We start from the raw sequence: 20,289 nt of genomic DNA on the forward strand, positions 1-20,289 counted from the left end.
ACTAATTGCTGCTTCTATTTTCCAACCCACCTCTTAAAGCAAAAGATAATGCTAATGCTATGCTCAGAATGAACTATGATTTTTTTATACTACCACTGAAATCCTGAATTTACAAACTCATACCCCTAATACAGCCTGAATAAGTGGTGTTGCTTTGTTTTCCTCGGAATTAGCCCAGTTCACATCAGCGCCATGAGCCAAAGCTTCAGCCATTTTAGGAAGATTTTTTTCATACGACGCCCTATAAAGCTGGAGTCCTGGATTAAGATGTTTAGAGTCGAGAAACACAGAAGAATCTTGCCTTTCTCCCTCTGAAAAGCAAATACAAATACAGCAATAAAAAATGAGCTCTTGGCAGGGAGGGAGAGAATGGGAAGTCATTGTTTCATAGGTACAGAATCTCAGTTTTGTAAGAGGAAGAGTTCTGCGGATGGATGATGGTGATGGCAGCATAACAATGCGAACAGATGTAATGCCACAGAACAGCACACTGGAAACGGTTACAATGAATAAATTTTATGCATACTGTATAACGTCTTTAAAAAATGAATTCTTGGTCATGCTGTACAGTAGAAAATTGACAGAATACTGTAAACCAGCTATAATGGAAAAAAAAAAATCACTATATATAAAAAATAAAAATAAAAAGAATGTACATACAATAAATAAATAAATAAATAAAAAATTTTTAAATGAATTCTTACTTGTATCACATTATGAAAGTTGGGACATAAGAAACTGCTAGTTTAACAAAATGAGATAATGGAAATTTTCACAAAGTTATCTTCTTTCCTGTAGACGAATAACTCCCCAGTGAACTTCTCTTAATAAAGATATCAACTAGTTCACCAGGTCTTTGTGGTAAACAAAGCTCTTGCCAGTATCTGATGGGTAGGTATTAAATTAAAATTAGGTATATTACTGTAAGCCAGGACTTAAGGACTCAGAAGAGGCAGTAAGAGGCAGTAAGAAATTCCTACAGAATTTCACTACTTTACTTTATTCCTAGGATGGTCTAATACCATCACAATTTGCAGTACAAGCAGTCCAAATAATTTAAAGAATGACCCCGCATATTGTGCAAGACCAAAAATCACTGAAATCATAAAGGAGAGAATATAGGAAGAAAGCACAGGTCAGAAGAAAAACCTATTTCGGAGGGCAGGTGAGGGAGATTTTCTGATCTTTTTCCTAAGAAAAGACAGCCACAAAAAAAAAAAAAAAAAAGATAAAGGTAATAAGACGTGCAGTTCAGGTGGATTAAACATTATCCTTAGCTATTGACAAGTCACTTTTAGCACTTATCATGAGGCTTAGAAGAATGTACAGCTAGGAGAGGACTTCTAAATTTGAAAAGAAATAGCTGCTTTCTCATTTAGCAGAATTATAATTGCCCCTTAGTACCTTCTAAAAGACTCACCACTTCCTTTAGAAACTATTTAATCAAACTTGGCATTTACCACATGCATTTTTCAGCCAACAACACCAATTAACATTGACTTTCACTCAAACTCACCAGGCTCATATAAACTATTCGTTGACACCGTGGAGGGTAAAGATTCTCTTCCATCATCAGAGCTCTGCTGGATTCCACTGTCATTACTTTTGACTGTTTTAGAGAAAAAACAGCTAGTGATTAAAGTTCACACCATTAAGGAAAAAATGTCCCACAAACAACGAGGTTTTAAAATGAGCTCTGATACATCAACGTGAACTCAGCCACCACCAGCGGAATAAATTTATCACAATTTTAAGCTTATGGAATGCTTCACTTATCAAAATATGAATTAATCATGAATCCTGAAAATAAACTTATTTTCAGAGTCGTTACATATCTCATTACCCCATAATGTGTCAGGGGTAGGAAAGAGCTTAATTTATTGTATCACTCTAAGTAATGTGGAATTCTGAGACAATGGGTAACAGCTAGAGAAATGGCCACACCGCACAATGACCACCGGCACAGACTTGGAATGCTCCACAAGAGTAGTACTTACTACTACGTAGTTTTGAAGAAGTATCAAAGTAGGAGAAGAGTGAATCTAGCTCATCAGGACAGAACAGAGACTCCCGCCTGGCCTCGTCGCTATTTACAGCAACCACTGGGGACATGCAAGTTAGCAAAGCACAAAGCAGGCCATAAGAAGGGAAAAGGGCAGGAAAAAACGTTATTGGGAAAAATTTAGGAGGGAAAAATAGGAAGGATATTAGGTGGTTAATCAGATATTTAGGGCTTTTTGCATGATAGATTTATCTTTCCCATCTCCCCTTGCATTTTAAGCAGTTTTATTCCTGAGCATATACACACAGTTGACCCTTGAACAAACACAGGTTTAAACTACGTGGGTCCACCTAGACACGGATTTTTTCAATAGTAAATACTACACTACCACACAATCCAGGGCTGGCTGAATCCAGGGATGTGGAACTAAGGATACAGAGGACCTGCAGAGCAGATACAAGGAATCGCATGTACAACGGGCCAACTACAAGTTATATGTGAACAAGTTATATGTGAACTTTTAACTGAGTCAATGCCCCAACCTGAGCTGTTCAAGGGTCAACTGTACTTAGAAATGTGAATTACCAAGACGCTATTTAAATTCAACTGTTTTAAAGACAGAGAAAGCCAATTTTCCTTAGGATATGTAGAAGTAAACAGATTTTTTTTACCATTTAAAAAAAATCTATAAGACCTACTAATTCAGAGATTAACAAAGTGACTTCAGCTTAAGAAAATATTCATATAGACAACAAGTTGACTGCAATACCTGAACTTTGGGGAAATGCTCTGACTTGTTCACTTGGTCCAAGTTTAGAAATGCTCAGCCTCTTTTCTTCACTACTTTTAGAGACAATCTTTTTTTCCTGCTCAGGAGGTGACGATGATATAGAATATTTATCCACAAATTTCCTCTCCACGTATTTTGCTCTGATATATGCCTCTTTCTCCTGTCTGGTTGGTATATATAAAAATGTCAGGATGTTCTGCTTAATCTCTTAACATGGTTAATACTGAAACGAAGCTATTACATATTGAATTTTTCAAAGAAAATCACTATATGTAGTACTAGTTAAAACTGAATTTGTTACATTATGCAACATATTCCTTCCAAATATTTAATGAACTGTGATTTCGCATTTAAATGAAATACAAATAATAAACTAATTGAAAAATCACAAGTATTAACATGGCCCTCTCATATTCTCTTAATTTCTATCATTCATTTCAATTTTTTTACAGAATGAAAAGCATTACCAAGAACCTATTAAAATCTACAGAAATTAATTTTAATTTCCATTTTTACTCCAATAAATAATGTCACATACTGAACTACTACTATTCATGACCATAATTTTTCATCAGACAACTACTTTAAAACAATAGAGCATTTCTAAACTAAGTGGGGAAACCAAAAATGTATCACATTTGAAACTTTTTTTTTTTTTTTTTTTTGTCTTTTGTCTTTTTAGGGCTGTACCCACGGCATATGGAGGTTCCCAGGCTAGGGGTCAAATGGGTGCTACAGCTGCCAGCCTATGTCACGGCCACAGCAACGCCAGATCCAAGCCATGTCTTCGACCTACACTACAGCTCATGGCAACTCCTGATCCTTAACCCACTGAGCGAGACCAGGGATCAAACCTGCGTCCTCGTGGATGCTAGTTGGATCTGTTTCCGATGTGCCATGATGGGAACTCCACATTTTAAACTTTTGATCTATGATACAATTATAAAATGTCCAATTTGTTCTGTATCTTTTCTTACTTATATCCTTTTAAAATGCTTAGGTCTTTGGCTAAAATAGGCTATCTCAAGGTCCGAAATAACAAACAGCCATGTATTAGCAAAAAAAAATAAGAATCTAATTTAACTGGAATTGGTTTAGAGAGCAATAACTTTTTAAAAGTATTAATTATCATAAAGCCAAATTAGGATTATGGCAAATAAAATATTAATACCTAATATAAAGGATCACAGGGAGGTCCCATCATGGCTCACCGGTTAATGAACCCAACTAGTATCCATGAGGATGTGGGTTCGATTCCTGGCCTCACTCAGTGGGTCAAGGATCCGGCGTTGCCACGAGCTGTGGTGTAGGTTGCAGACACAGCTGGGATCTTGCATTGCTGTCTCGCCTACAGCTGCGACCCCTAGCTTGGGAACTTCCATATGCCACTGGTGCACCTTAAAAAGACCAAAAAAAAAAAAAAAAAAAAGAATCATAAAGATGAAAAATAACATCAACAAAAACTAATTATCCACCTTGAAGTACTCTATGCCGCTTCGTTCAATGAATTCTCTGTATAGAACTGGGAAGTAAAATTTCACATACAGCAGTTAAATAAATACTCTTCCCTATAAGAAGCTACCTTTTCACCTTTAACTCTTCAATATAACAATGCCAGTATGAAATATGTAACCAAGAAATATTTGAACTAAGTCAAACAATGTGAAACTATTCCTTGTAGGTAGTGGAAACTTGATCCTTGTGAACATGAATGAACAGTTTATCTCTTTTTAAAGGTCTGCCACCAACAGAACTTTGTCGACTTTAACTGCTAAGAGTTTTTATCATTCCTATTTGAGCTTTAATTTTTAAGATTCTCATCGGGAAATTATAACTGATTATCTAATTAATAGAATATAATTAACTAATTAACCTATCCAAAAAGAGACAGCCACACTTTAACAGAAGCGGTAATGATCTCTTCGGAATAGTCTGTCTCAATATTACATATCAGTTATGGTGAAATACAGTAATAGCTGTATTTCTAATTAGGGGGAAAATGAGGGGACACATTAGCACAACTGAGGTAATACCTTTGTCCTGGTTGTGGTTTCTTTACTCCCATTTTTTCCACATTAGCTTCATAAACTCTATTTATAACATCATTCCCCAACTCACACATAAGCTGTTGGACAGGAGAAAAAAAAAAAGCTATAAATTCCTAAAAATACTATAAAGATCTTTAAGCAAATACAGCTACTTAATTCTTTTTACATGTTCTTCAAATGCTCATGTCACAAAGATATTTAAAGTGAAAGCCAAATGAGACAAGGACTAAGAGCAATATCACTCTTTTGCCATTCTTCACCAGAAAACCTCCTCCTGAAGTTTACCCTCCTCAAGAAAGGGTTTCTCCTCACCCATATTCCACCAGAATTTCTATCCTTCCACTATGGCTAGCAGAAGGCTACATATTATTCACAACGTCTGCTAAATTAACTGAAAAAGGAAGCCTAAGTCCAGACAGGTTAAGTTTTAAACAACTCAGAAATGAAACTATCATCTCCTTTTTTCCCCATCTTTAAATGTTTTATTGAAGTATAGTTGAGTTACAATATTGTGATAATTTCTGCTGTACAACAAAATGATTCAGTTATAAACATACACACATCCATTCTTTTTCAGATTCCTTTCCCATATAGGTTATCACAGGACACTCGGTAGAGTTCCCTGCATTATACAGCAGGTCCCCCTTGACCATCCATTCCATAGACAATACTATGCCTATGCCATCCCAAACCTATTTTCTCCTAATACTTTATTTACAAGTATTTCAAAATATTTTTTAAGTTTCAGTATTTTTTTAATGTACTGTACATTTGTGTGTCAACCAAAGATTCTAAATTGAGTCCACAGAGTTGATGCAGAAATTAGATTTGTACCCTCACCTCCCACTTTCTTTTCCACTGAATTCGTAACAATTGATAGAAGCCATCTAAACTGGGGCTCTACCACAGAAGCCAACTTAGCACTTTCATTTAGACGTTTACACAATAATTCTACAAAGCAAACTTTTTAGTTTGCAATAACTGACTGGATCATCAGTTTATTTATGAATTGAAATAAAAACTGAAGCACATTAAGAACACAATTTTCAGACAGAAGTAAATGCAGAATACACTGCAACATTTAAAGTAATACATGTTTTTTTGCAATATGGTAAACTAAATGGTGGAATTAAAAGAGTACACTATTAATCAATATAAATTTTATAAATCTTATTGAAAATCCAGTTGTGACTTAAAATTATTTATGACATTTTCGTGGACATGAATTCTTGAACAGGGAAAAAAGGATATCTTAGTTTGATGACCACTACCCATGACAAATATAAATTTGCAAATGGGCCTTTGGTAAAATAATGCAATGATAATAATATGCTATGCCAATCCATTATGGAGCTCACTAGAGCAATGTCTTGCATATTTTTAGCAAGAATTGATATAATTACAAAAAATTAAAATTAAAGTACAGAATCTAAGGTAATTTCTGAGAAAACATAAAAATGCAGGGATGCTGTTTCCCTAAAAAGTGAATTGAGAGAGTTAAGAGTGCTATATAAGCTTAGCAATACAAAATAACCAATATGAAAAGACCAGATTTGCCAAAATAGTATCAGATTGTTACACTACAATTTAGTTGACTGTGAGCACTGAGAAACTCATACATTTGTGAACCAAGATTCAAAAATCTTGACTTTTACGTGAAAACATAAAATATTTTTAAGCAAATATTTATTTTACCTTTAAAAGCTCAGGCTCCCAGGTATCCAAAGTTAAAGATCGTACTTTTGAAAAATGAACTCCAAGACTCCTAAGTGGGAGGAAAAAAAGACTGCATTAATATATAAAACTATTAAGTCTCTATTTGCATATTATGCAACTTATTTTTCCCTTTTAGCGTGACAAAGTCTCCAATATAGCCCTCAACACATATATAAATAGGGACAGACTTTCTGGTTAATAATGAATAGTGAATCAAAGTCCTCAAAAAGACTTCACAAGGCAGAATTTTATCCACTTTGCAAAAGGTACAAAGACAGCAACTGGCAGTCAAATTACGCAAGTGGACAAGGTTCCCTAACCAAGAGGACACAGTAATTTACAATGTGTGTTTATCAGAAGAAGTTTCTCACCCTGGGCATGCCTACCCACCGGTGAATCCCAGAACACTCGATACACAGGGTGATGCCCAGGTTGATGCTGGCCCACCGTGGGTCTGCCAGACCACAGTCACAACAGCTGGCATTGCCAGGGATACACTGGACTCGCTGCAGTGCACTTTCTCCTTTCAATAATTTATCTTTTGACTCAGTTCCAGAATCCAGGCTTCCTGTGGATGGAGATGATTTCTTATCCAGCTTCTAAAAGAATTAAGAATTATTTAAGAAAAAAAAAAAGAAGACTGTAATACTACATTGAACAATACATACTCCAAACAAAAGCTTCTAATCAATAAACTGAAGGCCTATTATGGGCTTAAGTTAGGCACTGTTCTAAGTACTGGGGATTCCAGGATGAAAAGATATAGCTTCCTCCATCAACTGGCCTTTAGTCGTATAGGAAGAAACATATTAATACTGAAAAATAACTCAACATAATGAATGTATGTACAGAATATAGTGGCAAAGAGAAAAGGAAACATGAATTTAACATGGCAGGATGAGAGACAGAAAAAGTAAACATGAGACTATTAAGACTCAAGAATAAAATTAATATTATCATATACCAAGTATTTTCAAAGGTATTTACTGAACTGCAGGCAAAGTGTTTCAATTATTGCAGTGAATTACTGGAAATGGTATGGCCTTTTACTAAAGAATAGATCAATTACATAATTATAATTACAAGGAAATCAACAAGGGAATGCAAAATGTCTAAAATCCCATAGGCAATTAGGAAAATGGGAGAAAAGCAAAAGGTAGCAAATAAGGAAAAGCTAAGTTTTTTCAAATTGACCATTTTATTTTATTTCTTTTTTATTTTTTGGTCACCCCATGGCATATGGATTTCCCAGGTCAGAGATCAGATCCAGTCCACAGTGGAACCTATGGCAATGTCAGATCCTTTAGTCCACTGTGCTGGGCCGAAGATCAAACCTGCACCCTGATGCTGCAGGGATGCCGCTGATCCTATTGCAACACAGTGAGAACTCCAAGAAAGCTAATTTTTTAAATACACAGAAAACTCTATGCCAATAATGATAAAATACAAAGATATAGTTTGGGGATTCTAAGCAATTAAAGATATTGTCTAAAAAGTCTCCCAGTTTAAAAACATTGCAACTTTTAACAAGCCAGTATTTTAGTATGGAATCAACAGAAATATAATTTAGCCATAGTCTTGCTCTTCTTAAAAACTCAACCCAATAGCTAGTAGGTAGAGCTAAGCAAAGAAAGTGGGGGATACAATACTCTAGGTGGATTGCACTGGGAGAGGAGCATATGCTCAAATGAGCATGACCTCATGCAGGTGTTGGTTCCCAAGCAGGGTAAGAAGGATATCTGTAGAGCAAGACAGCCCAACAAAGGAAATGAGAGCCTGAGGATGGAAAGGAACTACCAAGTGGTAGTGCCACCTAGAGTGAGGTGTTAGGGCCCTGGGGAGTGGGGGGGTGGGAGGAGTAATGCAGCAGAAAGGGTACTGGTCACATACAGGGGGACTGACCATTTAAGTAAACCTGCTAAAAAATAAATAGGAGTCAGATTTCTTATGCAAGATATCAACAGGCATACTAGTGGTTTCAATATAAATACACACACACACACAGATGTATGGAGTTCCCCTGTGACAAAGTGGGTTAAGTGTCCAGTATTGTTGCTGTAGCAGCTCAGGTCATTGCTGTGGTGCAGGTCTGATTCCTGGACCAGGAACTTCCATATGCATGGGTGCAACCCCCCCCAAAGGACTATAGATATAAATGTGTAAGTGCACATACACACATATATCATGTATATTCCCTTTTCTTGGTTTCTAAAAACTTTTCTCCACCAAAAACAAAAAAACAAAAAAACAAAAACAAACAAAAAAAAAAAACACTAGGGCACTCTGAAGAAACTGACTTCAAGGTTAGTGCAGAGAAAGTACAAGAAGATGAACTGGGAATATCTCATCATGCTAGAAAGTTAGAAAACTCAAAGATAATTAGGAATATGCCAAAGGATACAGAGCCAGGGCTCCACTAGCCAAACTTTGGTCAATTTGAACAACAAAACAAATAATGATAGTAAGGAATTATAATACATTGAATAAAATAAGGGCCTATACTAATATAATTTAAAAATTCAAAGTGCAATGAGGAACAATCTCAATAGTTCTCCCCATACTATTACATAGAGAACTTTACAGTAGAGAAGTCTAACAGACACCACCTGAAATCACATGACCAAAGTTAACATCACCAATAATAAGACAAATCAAAATCATGTGCCGCCCGAGAGAATGCAATGGAAAGAACACAGCATCATTTATATAATATTCCTGCCAAAAATGCATAACCTTGTGAGTAAACATCAAACAAACTCACAAGGGACATTCTACAAAAGTTTGTAATCTTAAGGGAATTCCCTGGTGATGCAGTGGGTTAAGGATCTGGTACTGGCACTGTTGTGGTACTGTTTCAATCCCTGGTACGGGAACTTCCTCATGCTGTGGGCGCAGCCAAAAAGGAAAAGAAAAAGAAAAAGAGGTGGCGGGGGGGGGGGATCTTGTAATCTTCAAAATAATCAAGGTTAAGAAAGTCAAAGTAAAACTGAGGGATTATTCCTGAAGGAAACTGAAGAGTCATAACAATTAAAAGTGACCTGTGCTCCCGGACTGGATCTTTTCACTGTAAAGAACATTACTGGGACAACTATTAAAATTTAATGATATTCAATAACCAAATGGTAGCCATGTATCAATGGTCATTTCATGATTTTGATGACTTTACTATGGTAAATAGAGGAGAATGTCCTAGTTGTGGGAAGTACTTACTAAAGTAATAATGGGTGATGGGGCATATGTTAGCAGCTTACTCTGAAATAGTTCAGGAGAAAAAATTGTGTTATACTTGGAGCTTCTCTATAAGTTTGAGATTATTTTAACATTGAAAAAAATAAATACAATCTGCTTTACCAGGATGTGTCTGATAATGTGAATTAGCTCATAAGCAATCATCATGTAGGGAAAAGACATCAATATAATGCAGAAATCATGTTGGTTCATTTCCAATTCTTCCTCTTTTAAGCTAATGCGAAGACATTAGCTTATAGGCGCTGAAAGCAAAGTACACTACCAGAGCAAAACCTAGGCTGGCCACCTCAAGAAACACAGGACTGAACATGACACCCATCCCCCTATTCTTCTTAGCTCATTTTGACCACGTGCTCTGACTGAAAAGCATTTATTGCACCATACTCTCTGATCTTCATGTATTTTGCGTATGTCACCAAAGCCTCAGACCTTCTGCACCCTTCCAAGCCATCTTCACCAGTTCTTAAAGTTAAGTCTCATCTATATTCTAAACTACAGTGTTCACTTATTAGGAATTTAAATATGCTTATATTTTTATTGAGATTCTAAGTTCCTAAAAGTATTCATGTTACAAATTTACACAGACTTTTAGGTTGGCCCTATCCCTATTTTTCCCATAATCCTTATTACTTCTGGTGTATGATGGCTAACACTAGTATTTCAGTAATACCACTAGCTTATTCATCAAGATGATGTGGATACACACCTTAATTTGTTTCCTCTCAAAACTCTGCTAAAAATTAGAGAATGTTTTAAAAGCCATTACCCAGAGCTCTTATTAGACAAAGTTGTGATAATCTGAACATGAAAAAAGAGTAATTACTGCAATTCATTGGAACCCACTGTATTTACAAAATTCATGAGTTCATAATGATATCCCCAAAATCATATACTGTCCCCACTTAAGATAGCTAATAAATCAACCAAATGTGGTAATTAAAAGCAAAAAAATTAAGCATTTTATTAAATAGATCTAGTTGATGAAGAAAAACCTGTATTTCACATAAGACTGAAGGTTAATAAATGCAGATGGGATGACAGAATTAGAAAAATCATCATTTTGTAATTCCTAATGAAATTACAAATTCAGTTATAAAACCACTAGATTAGTGGTTGATGGAGATGTAGATTTTATAGGGTCAAAGTAACACAAAGTAGATTTGTTACACCAAGTAACCAAGTAGATTGGGAATAAGAAAGGATATTTAATACCACTATAGGGGGATCATATTCTCATCTCCCTGATCCAATGTGTCTGTTTCATCTTCACACAAAAGATCTTAGCATTAGCAATGGCTGGATAACTAAATACTGTGTATCTCCTATTGCAACATGAAATATACACATCACCTATGTTGTACTCTTATGAGAAGGAATCTAAAGGAACAACTAACCTAATCTTTTCAGCAAGTCTTCATCATCATTGAAAAAAAAAAGGCTGTTCCAGACTGAAAGATAAGGGGCCTAAGACCAGATGCAATGCCCAGTCATAAAAAGATCCTACTTTGTACAATGGTTGTAAAGACATTTTTAGGACAACTGAAGACATCTGAATATAGACTGGTGATAGATGATATTAATAAATTACTATTAGGTGTGGAAATTACTATTAGGACTACTCTCTACAAAGACAAGCAAGTGACCAGGGTGTTATCCTCTGAGAAAGTAAAACAGAGAGTGACTGGATCGGGTTTTCCTGAAAGGCAATGGATTAAATGGACATATACACACTGAATACTGAGATGCCCAGCAATTAGCTCCCAGCAAGCCTCTTACCCCTAAATAGGAGACTGGTGAGTCTTCTCTGGTGAATCTTAGCTGAAAAGACTCTAAAGACCCTACCTCTCTGGTTGTTCCTCAACAAATGGTCCAGATTTTGGTGACGCTCACAGTCAACAAAGTCAAAGAACAGAGTTAACTACATTCTCAGAGCTTCCGAAAAGGTTAGTCCTTAATTTGCTACCATGAACAGATTACCAGATAACCAAGGAAAGCCTCTAATAAAATGGTTTTCAATACTGCCTGTAAGCAGAAATCACCCAGGAAGCTTTTTAAGATACTGATGTCTGGGTCTCAACTCTATTCAGTTGTTCTGGGAAGGGACCTAAGTGCTGGGATTTTTTTTTTTTTTTTTAAAGCTCCCTGTGTTATCATAATATGCAGTCAAGATTAAGAACCATTAACTCTAACACTGCAGGCATAAGAAAAGAACAGGTGTTTGTGTATAAACATTCAGCAAGCAAAAAGGAACCCTTGCACATTAAACATGTGCTAGCAGAACTGAAATATTCAATGGAAGGCTTGGAAGATGAATAAAATCTTCCAGAATGCAGAGCAAAAAAAACAAAAAAAAAAAAACAAAAAATAAGAAAATCATTAGACCAGTCCAGAAATTCCAGAAAAAGAAAACAAAGATATTGGAGAGGAGGAACGTTAAAGATCAGTTACAAGACAGACTCCAACAGCCACTCTAGAAACTAGAAAAACACTGCTATTAAAATTCTTAAGGTTAATTATTTCCAACCTAAAAAGTCCACACTCAACCAAACTATCAAACAAATGTGAGAACAGAATAAAGATTTTTTCAGACATGCACAGACTTAAATGCCACATTTTCAGGAAGCTAGTGGAGAAAGGGGTGAGTTCCATTGCTCAAGACTCACTCCCGGCCTTGCTCAAAAGTCTGTAAACTCACTAGGTAGCTGAAGCCAGATGATGTATGAGGCAAGACTCCATGCTGAGCTTATCTTCTCTAGGAAAATTTTAACTAAAAATATGAGCTTTCCTATATTGTTTTTTACCCAGTTTTAATTTTAAATCCCTCTCATATTCACTATTTTATTAGAATGATAAAATATTTGGGGAAAAATATTTACATCAGAATACCTTATGTCAATCTGGGACACATTCAAATATTGGATTAAATGTATATTGAAATACTGGAATAAAATAAGAGAATAAAAGAAAAAGTGAGTCTATAATTTTAAACAATCTATTTCAATTACAAAATAATCATCTTATATATAAAAAAGAATGTTACAATCCTGCAATGTTGCAATTAAAATTAAAAATCTTGACAGTATATCATTTGGTATTGCAATATTGTTTACTAACCTCTGATTCATCACCCTTCTCTCTATAAGCAGTAGCAATACTGGTCTGAACAGCCTTGATCCATGCCTGGCGTAGTTTCTCAGAATCTGCCTGAAGCATACAGCTTCTAAAAGGAAATAACATTGTTTTCTCAGACATTAAATTAACTCACAAAACAAGAAGAAGGTTTACTTTTTTTGTTCAGTTTGCTATTTACTAATTTTTTCACCAAAGTAATTTCTCTTGGTTTTATTTCAACTAACTTTAGGACAGAGTAAGTTCATAAAGATATCAAAGATCAGTATGTATGTATGTGTGCACATATATATATATATATATATATATATAATATAAATATAAAACTTTACATATATATTTGAAACTTTGTATCTATATATAAAACTTTAAATTTAACATATAAAATAAGACTAATTTTTCAAATGGGATGAAATATGAAATGACATTTATCAGAGAGATTGCGCTGATATATAACTTCAGTTCATTACGATGACAGCAAAAATATTTTCATATGGCCACATCAATAATCTTTACAGAATTTAAAGAATATGAACCAGGGTAGAAGTTACATAAATATCTGACTTAATTTGTACAATCATTAATTATTAAAATTTACTTTTAGAACAATTTTTCCTGCTTTAGCTCAGATAATCACAAGTGAAACACAAATCTTTCTGTATTTGGGGAAAGTTCTTTAAGATAGAACTATAGAAACATAAAAGCCATTCTCAAATTCTTTAGAACTACTCACTTTGTTGGAGAGACCACCTCAAAGCAGAATCGCCGTTCTATGTCTTCACAATGTTTCACTGTGCAGAGCCTTAGGTCCTCCACCACCACAGTGGGATTATCCTACAATAAGGAAATGAAACTCCCACATTTATCAACCACTATCAATAAAAACACACTTAAAAACAGCATGTGGAATAAACGGTCTAATTTCAAAAGTTTGTATCTTATTTTAGATTAGAAATAGGAGTTATCAATATAGATATAAATAAAGGTAATTCTGTACTGTTAATTTTATCTGCCTCATAAAACTGCTCTATAAAAATTAAATGAGATAGTTTCTATAAAGAGCTTAGTCCAACACTTGGTAGTTAATTAGCAGGTGCTCAATAAATATTAGCCTCTTGTTAACTTTCTTCTACTTTTTTTCATATCCATTTCTCTTCTGGTCCCCACTCACATACAGTAAAAGCTACTTTCCTCCAAAAGAGAGGCCTTTCACGAGTCAAGTTTAAATGACTATAAGAAAAATAAGAAGACTATATACATGCTTCTTAAAATACTTAAGAAAATAAGAAATTTTTTATCACTTTTAATATTTAATAAAAATATAAACTCAAAACAAAGTTTATCAGAGTAGGGAAAAAAAATATTTAGTTAAAGAACTTGGGAGTTCCCGTCGTGGTGTAGTGGTTAACAAATCCAACTAGGAACCATGAGGTTGCAGGTTCGATCCCTGCACTTGCTCAGTGGGTTGAGGATCTGGCGTTGCCGTGAGCTGTGGTGTAGGTTGCAGACATGGCTCGGATACTGCTGCGTTGTTCCTAGCCTGGGAACTTCCATATGCCGCAGGAGCGGCCCTAGAAAAAAGGCAGAAAAAAAATAAAATAAAAAAAAATAAAGAATTTGGTGTGAAATAAACCTGCCACAAAGAACCTAGCAAAAAAAATTTCACATCGCAAGATTAAAGTAGATATTTCAGACTGACTGTTGAATGTATCATTCATAAAAGCTAGAGTTAACTAATAGTTCTTTTTCTCTAATTATATTTTTACATTCTCAAATCACATATAATCTCAATATGACCTTCCACTAAATAAATATAATTCACCCTTAAAATAAGGTTCAGGAAAACAAATACATAAAAGAAATATCAACAAACTTAGAGGTTTCTACTTGAATCACTTCAAGCTTATATTTTAATGTCATTTTTAACCTTTCTATATTACTGCTTTTGGCCCTAAGGTGATATTTCTGAAAGGGCATCCTTTCCTTTAGCATCAAATCAATACTAAGGAATTCCTGCTATACACCTGGACAAAGAAAAACGTGATGGAATAAAAATAATAATCCTGGGACACAGAAAAATTCATCTGAAAGCTAGGAATTAACAATTCAGGAATCAATGTTGATACTTTTGACTTTCGAGTCCTCTTATACATACTCAAACATAAAACTAATAAACAGTAATGTTGCACAGAATATTTATGGACTGCAATTTATTACCAAGAGGAGCAGGTTAAAAAATTAAAACTGGGGGAGTTCTCATCGTGGTGCTGCGGAAACGAATCCGACTAGGAACCGTGAGGTTGCGGGTTTGATCCCTGGCCTTGCTCAGTGGGTTAAGGATCTGGCGTTGCCGTGAGCTGTGGTGTAGGTCGCAGATGCGGCTCAGATCTGGTGTTGCTGTGGCTCTGGCAGAGACCAGAGGCAACAGCTCCGATTGGACCCCTAGCCCGGGAACCTCCATATGCCGCAGGTGTGGCCCTCAAAAGACAAAAAAAAAAAAAAAGAAGAAAAAAGTAAAACTGAGGACTCAATGGGTTTTCATTTAATTACTTAACAAAGCACCTACCTTAAACTTTTTCTGGTAAACCAACTGATTGTTCTGTATTGAAAACCAGCGTCTAAATAAATACAAAATAGATTAAGTTTTCACAAATATAATTTATTTCAGTTGTTAGAAATGAAATATTTGGGAAAGCACTAGAAAATCAGTTTAGAGTAATTATGTTTTTAGAAATGCATTGTTTTGGCTTGCTTTATATAAACTGATGATATCAATGAAATAACTACTGAAGGTAAATAACAATTTTAAACAATTTTAAAACCACAGAGTAGGACAGTAAGATTACTGTATTTTGATTCATTTTTATGTCAGAAATTTATATCCCAACAAGAGTTGTTATCCTTTATGCTATTACCAAATAAATTGTTTTAAAATAAAAATTTAGTTTTGATCTTCCTCAAAAATAAATCTTCTCCCCAAAACCATTTGCTTTAAAATTTTTTGTTATAAAGTAGAAATAAATTTATATTATAAATAAGACCATCCATTTGCATACAATAAAAGACTGAAATAAAGGGTGCTTTGTTTTCAACGTTTCCACAGCTAATCTGGCAAGCATTTGATTGGTTAAGCAAAACAAAAAATTAATCATTCTTTTAGAATTAATATCAAACAGGAGATAGTCGCCAATTTACTTGGACTTACTTTCATATAAAATACTTCTAAGCAGAATAATTGAAGTTATTACCAAAAATGATTCACCCAACTATTTATATTGTTCTGCTCATTATTCTAAGTTAACTGACAAACTCTTTACTTGCAATCTTCTTTAGAAGAAACAACTATGCTATGTTCGGCATATTTACTAATTCTAATTTATCAAAACAGTAAAAGGACCTAAAGGCTTACAAAAAAAAAAAAAAAAATCACAGCCAAAAGCCATTCATAAAAGGAAGCAAAAATTCTCATCAAGCATGAAAGGTAAAACAATATTTGAGTCATTATTTTAAAATTAGTTTCATGTGAGATGATTTCTACTGTATAAACATTAGTAATTAATCTATTAGCAGATAGAGATTCTACCTTTTCATTTGAAACTAACACAAAGCACTAAAAATTATATTTAGACATATTTAGAATTTGTTTTAAAAAATTAATTCTCCAAAGCTGAGAAAATGATTAGATGCTTTTGTTTTTAAACTAGACAGATTGTTAGATTTTCTTGCTATTTAAACAGGCATCACCTTTACTATTAAAACAGAGATCTGTTAAATAAGCATCTAGATAAAACCAAGTGGGTTGCCTCTAAATGCAAATCATCAAGAGGCAGGCTAGAAAAGGAAGAACTTCCGGGTTTCTTTGCTTTGAGACACATGGTTGGTTAGAAGTGTTAAAGGAAATACCTACAAACATACAAAATGGTGAGCCCTGCCATATGGGATGACATGCAATGGAAACAATCTCTGATGTTGATTAAAGTGTTTTTAAAAATCACTTGAAATAAACTATATTAACAAAAATTCTTATATTTCATATATAGTAATTATATAATTTGATGAAAAACTACAAAGAATTTTATTGAACAATGGAAAAACATCCATGTAAACTTTTCATGCTTCTGAGGTCTTGAAAAAATAATTTTTGTTTGACCTGATAAATCTTAGAATAACAGCCTCTAAATATAAGAATAAAATACTAAAAAAATTTATGTTTTTTTGTTAGAGACCATTTCCTCTTATTATTAACTTCGTAGATCACTTATACTTCTGAAATCTAACTCCCCTGACATCGATCTGTTTCTAGATGGCATTCCCACTTCACCAGCTTTTGTGTACTCAAGACACTATAAATTCATCTTTACTTGACACCTCCTAAGAAAACAAACAAAAAAATCACAATGTATCCTAGGCAGAAAAAATTTTAATAACTAAGATCTGTATGTCTTATGATACTATACCCCCTCCTCTGTAACTAAAAAAAGAAAAAAGATGGGAGTTCCCATATGGCTCAGTAGTAATTAACCTGACTAGTATCCATGAGGCTGTGGGTTCCATCCCTGGCCTCCCTCAGTGGGTTAAGGATCCAGCTGCTGTGATGAGCTGTTGTGTAGGCCCACACGCAGTGCAGATCTGGCACTGCTGTGGTGCAAGCTGGCAGACACAGCTCCGATTTGACCCCTAGCCTGGAAACTTTCACATGTTGCAGGTATGGCCCTAAAAAGCAAAAAAGGAAAAAGAGCTAGCTATACTCACGTACACTGACCAAGACTTTAATCAGGCAAGTAAAATGAAATGTAATTTTTAACTGCTCCTATAGAATAATCCTAGTTGCTAATAACACTTCTAATAAAAGGGAAAATGAAAGGTTCATCATATATGGACTACAGAAAAGTACTTAATTTTTCAAGCTCATGCTACTTTCAATTTGAAGATAATTTAAAAGGTAATTAAATAATAAAAAGACAAATGTTGGAAACTATTGTGCTGACAACTACACTATATTCTATGAGATTCAGAAAGTGATCACAAAATCAAAACAAAGTTTTTAGAAGGAAAATTTCTTGGTTTTAAGAAAGGTAAGACATCACTTTCTATCTCAAATTGAGATAACTCAATAAACATTTCATACCAAAATATTACATTAATTTTTAAATATCAGTGAGCACTTCCAAAAATTTGGGGGAGGGGAATACATTTAAAAATAACTCAAGTATCTTTTACAATTTTCAATCACTAGTTCCAAGACGCATTTGAAATCAAGAACATGTTAAGGAGTTCCTTTTGTGGCTCAGCAGTTAACAAATCTAACTAGGAACCATGAGGTTGGGGGTTCGATCCCTAGCCTCACTCAGTGGGTTAAGGATCTGGCATTGCCATAAGCTGTGATAGAGGTCACAGATGCAGCTCAGATCCCGCACTGCTATGGCTGTGGCATAGGCTGACAGCTGTAGCTCCAATTCAACCCCTAGCCTGGGAACTTCTATATGCTGCAGGGGCAGGCTTAAAAAGCAAAAAAAAAAAAAAAAAAAAGTTAAAACCTCTAAATCTGTAGAAACTTTATCACTAAAACTATACAGATGATGGATTCATGTACACTTTCATATAGGTGCCAAATGGTGAGACTTTAACAAAGTTAAAAGCTTGAACATGCCTCTTTGTTTAAAATTCATTTTAATTTTTCATAGAGAAAAACATCAAAATAGTAAAACAACAAAATCTAGGAACTGACAATGTTTCCTTTAAACATAATTAATAGGGTTATTAACAAAGGGACTAACCCCTCGTTACTATTTAAAATTTTTAAAAAACATTTATTATCCTATTTCCCTTTAAAATATATATATATATAAAGATATTTGCATTACTCAATCTATATCTGCTTTGGATAACTATAAACATATCACATGTTCTTTTCCAGATTAAAACAAATTGAGGAGATAAGCAATAAAAAGGTACAATTCCATTCCTAAAATCAGATGTTCACATTTTCTTCCCGATTTAAAACACAAGAGACTTTATATCCATTGCAAGTAATCCAAATAAATGCAGGTTAATTATGAGCTTTCTCGTGCCAAAGAGGAAACTGGAGTAAGGTAGGGGTGAGGGGAAGGAAGCCATTTGGTACCTGGTATGATCGGGCTTTTTCCTGTCATGTGAAAAAATGGGGCAGGATTAAAACATAAGGGAAAGGTGGTAAAAGAATGAAAACGCAAATGTGCAAAATAAGCAAAAGACTAGCATGATATGAAAATAAAGCAAGAATTAAAGGAACCAGCTTAAGCTCATAACCTAATGAAATAATCAAAAATATCTGTTGTATTTCGCTCACATATTATATGTACAGGCATTTATATAATTAATTCCAACTCTTAGGGGTCTGAATCGCTAATATTCCAAAAATATTCACAATTTTCTTCAGGCATTATGGTACAGAAGGCTCTGATAGCACTAAGTACACTCTATCATTTTCTGCCACTACGATCATAGCTATGAAATATAGATAGCACCTTTTCTCATCCTAAAAAATTAATGGAAATAATCACTACAGAAATATCTATATAAACCTGAAACAAATGAGAATGTTTCATACGGAAAAATTCCCCCCACCTGCTTACTCTCTTTTCATCAAATGATAGCAGACTTTTTGGCCACATGTAAGTAGTTTATCTTTAATCTATGCATACATTTCTTAAACTAAAAAGCCCACAGACATTAAAATTTCTATCTGTTCTAGCAGTATACAGAATTCATTGCTTTCAGATATTGTATAATAATACGTTTTAGGCATTTAGCTGTATTTTCTAGGTCAACAAAAACTGAGCACATAATTATTCAACCTCTTTATTAGTTTTAACAGTTCATAACTAAATAATGTTAATATTTAATTGTTTTCCTTGCTCCTTCAGTTTTTCTAAATTTATCATAAAGCAGAAAAGAAATATAGGTATTAGCAATCCATCTAGCACCGACTTGAGCCTGAAGTGAAGCTGCCACACTGAGAAGATGGCCTGATAGGAAAAGATTATTTTGTATATATCATATCTTCAAAATATATATATTATATATATATAATACAAAAAACATATAAAAATCTTAAGAAACATCACAAACCGGAAATCTGAAACCAATCAGAAACAAGCTCAACAATTCACATGAGACATGAAATGTTTCGCTCCCTACACTATTTTAATTATATCACATAAAATAAAATCTTTTCAGTTAAATTTTAGATTATAGAATGATGCTTTCAAGATATACTTAGATTTTTATGAAGTACAGTGTCAGGTTTTAAAACCATCTGGGAATTCCTAGTCTAATTCACATTTCCTTCAGGAATGAGATCTTTTTTAAAAGTT

At 34.3% G+C, this 20,289-nt stretch overlaps 1 protein-coding gene across 15 annotated transcripts in view; it reads right to left on the reverse strand.

Moving 5' to 3' along the window:
* The window catches only part of ACAP2 (ArfGAP with coiled-coil, ankyrin repeat and PH domains 2), a 156,146-nt gene that overhangs the window by 15,196 nt on the left and 120,661 nt on the right, over positions 1-20,289 (reverse strand). For 5 of the 15 annotated variants that reach the window (XM_021070084.2, XM_084990749.1, XM_084990744.1 and 2 more), the window contains 9 exons: positions 15,501-15,552; positions 13,668-13,768; positions 12,920-13,025; positions 6,947-7,155; positions 6,536-6,605; positions 4,826-4,917; positions 2,772-2,956; positions 1,517-1,609; positions 124-311 (listed from right to left, as the gene is read on the reverse strand). In XM_021070084.2, the coding sequence (XP_020925743.1) occupies positions 124-311; positions 1,517-1,609; positions 2,772-2,956; positions 4,826-4,917; positions 6,536-6,605; positions 6,947-7,155; positions 12,920-13,025; positions 13,668-13,768; positions 15,501-15,552 (1,096 nt within the window). Of the gene's footprint in view, positions 1-123; positions 312-1,516; positions 1,610-1,997; positions 2,103-2,771; positions 2,957-4,825; positions 4,918-6,535; positions 6,606-6,946; positions 7,156-12,919; positions 13,026-13,667; positions 13,769-15,500; positions 15,553-19,058; positions 19,080-20,289 lie in introns of all 15 variants that reach the window. The other 10 variants (XM_021070080.2, XM_084990747.1, XM_084990740.1 and 7 more) reach the window with 3 other exon arrangements.

The sequence above is a fragment of the Sus scrofa genome, chromosome 13 (assembly GCF_054392235.1).
Source record: "Sus scrofa isolate SSC_HxYL_T2T_F1_AM1 chromosome 13, Sscrofa_HxYL_maternal_Yorkshire_Landrace_v2.0, whole genome shotgun sequence".
Taxonomy (NCBI): Eukaryota; Metazoa; Chordata; class Mammalia; order Artiodactyla; family Suidae; genus Sus; species Sus scrofa.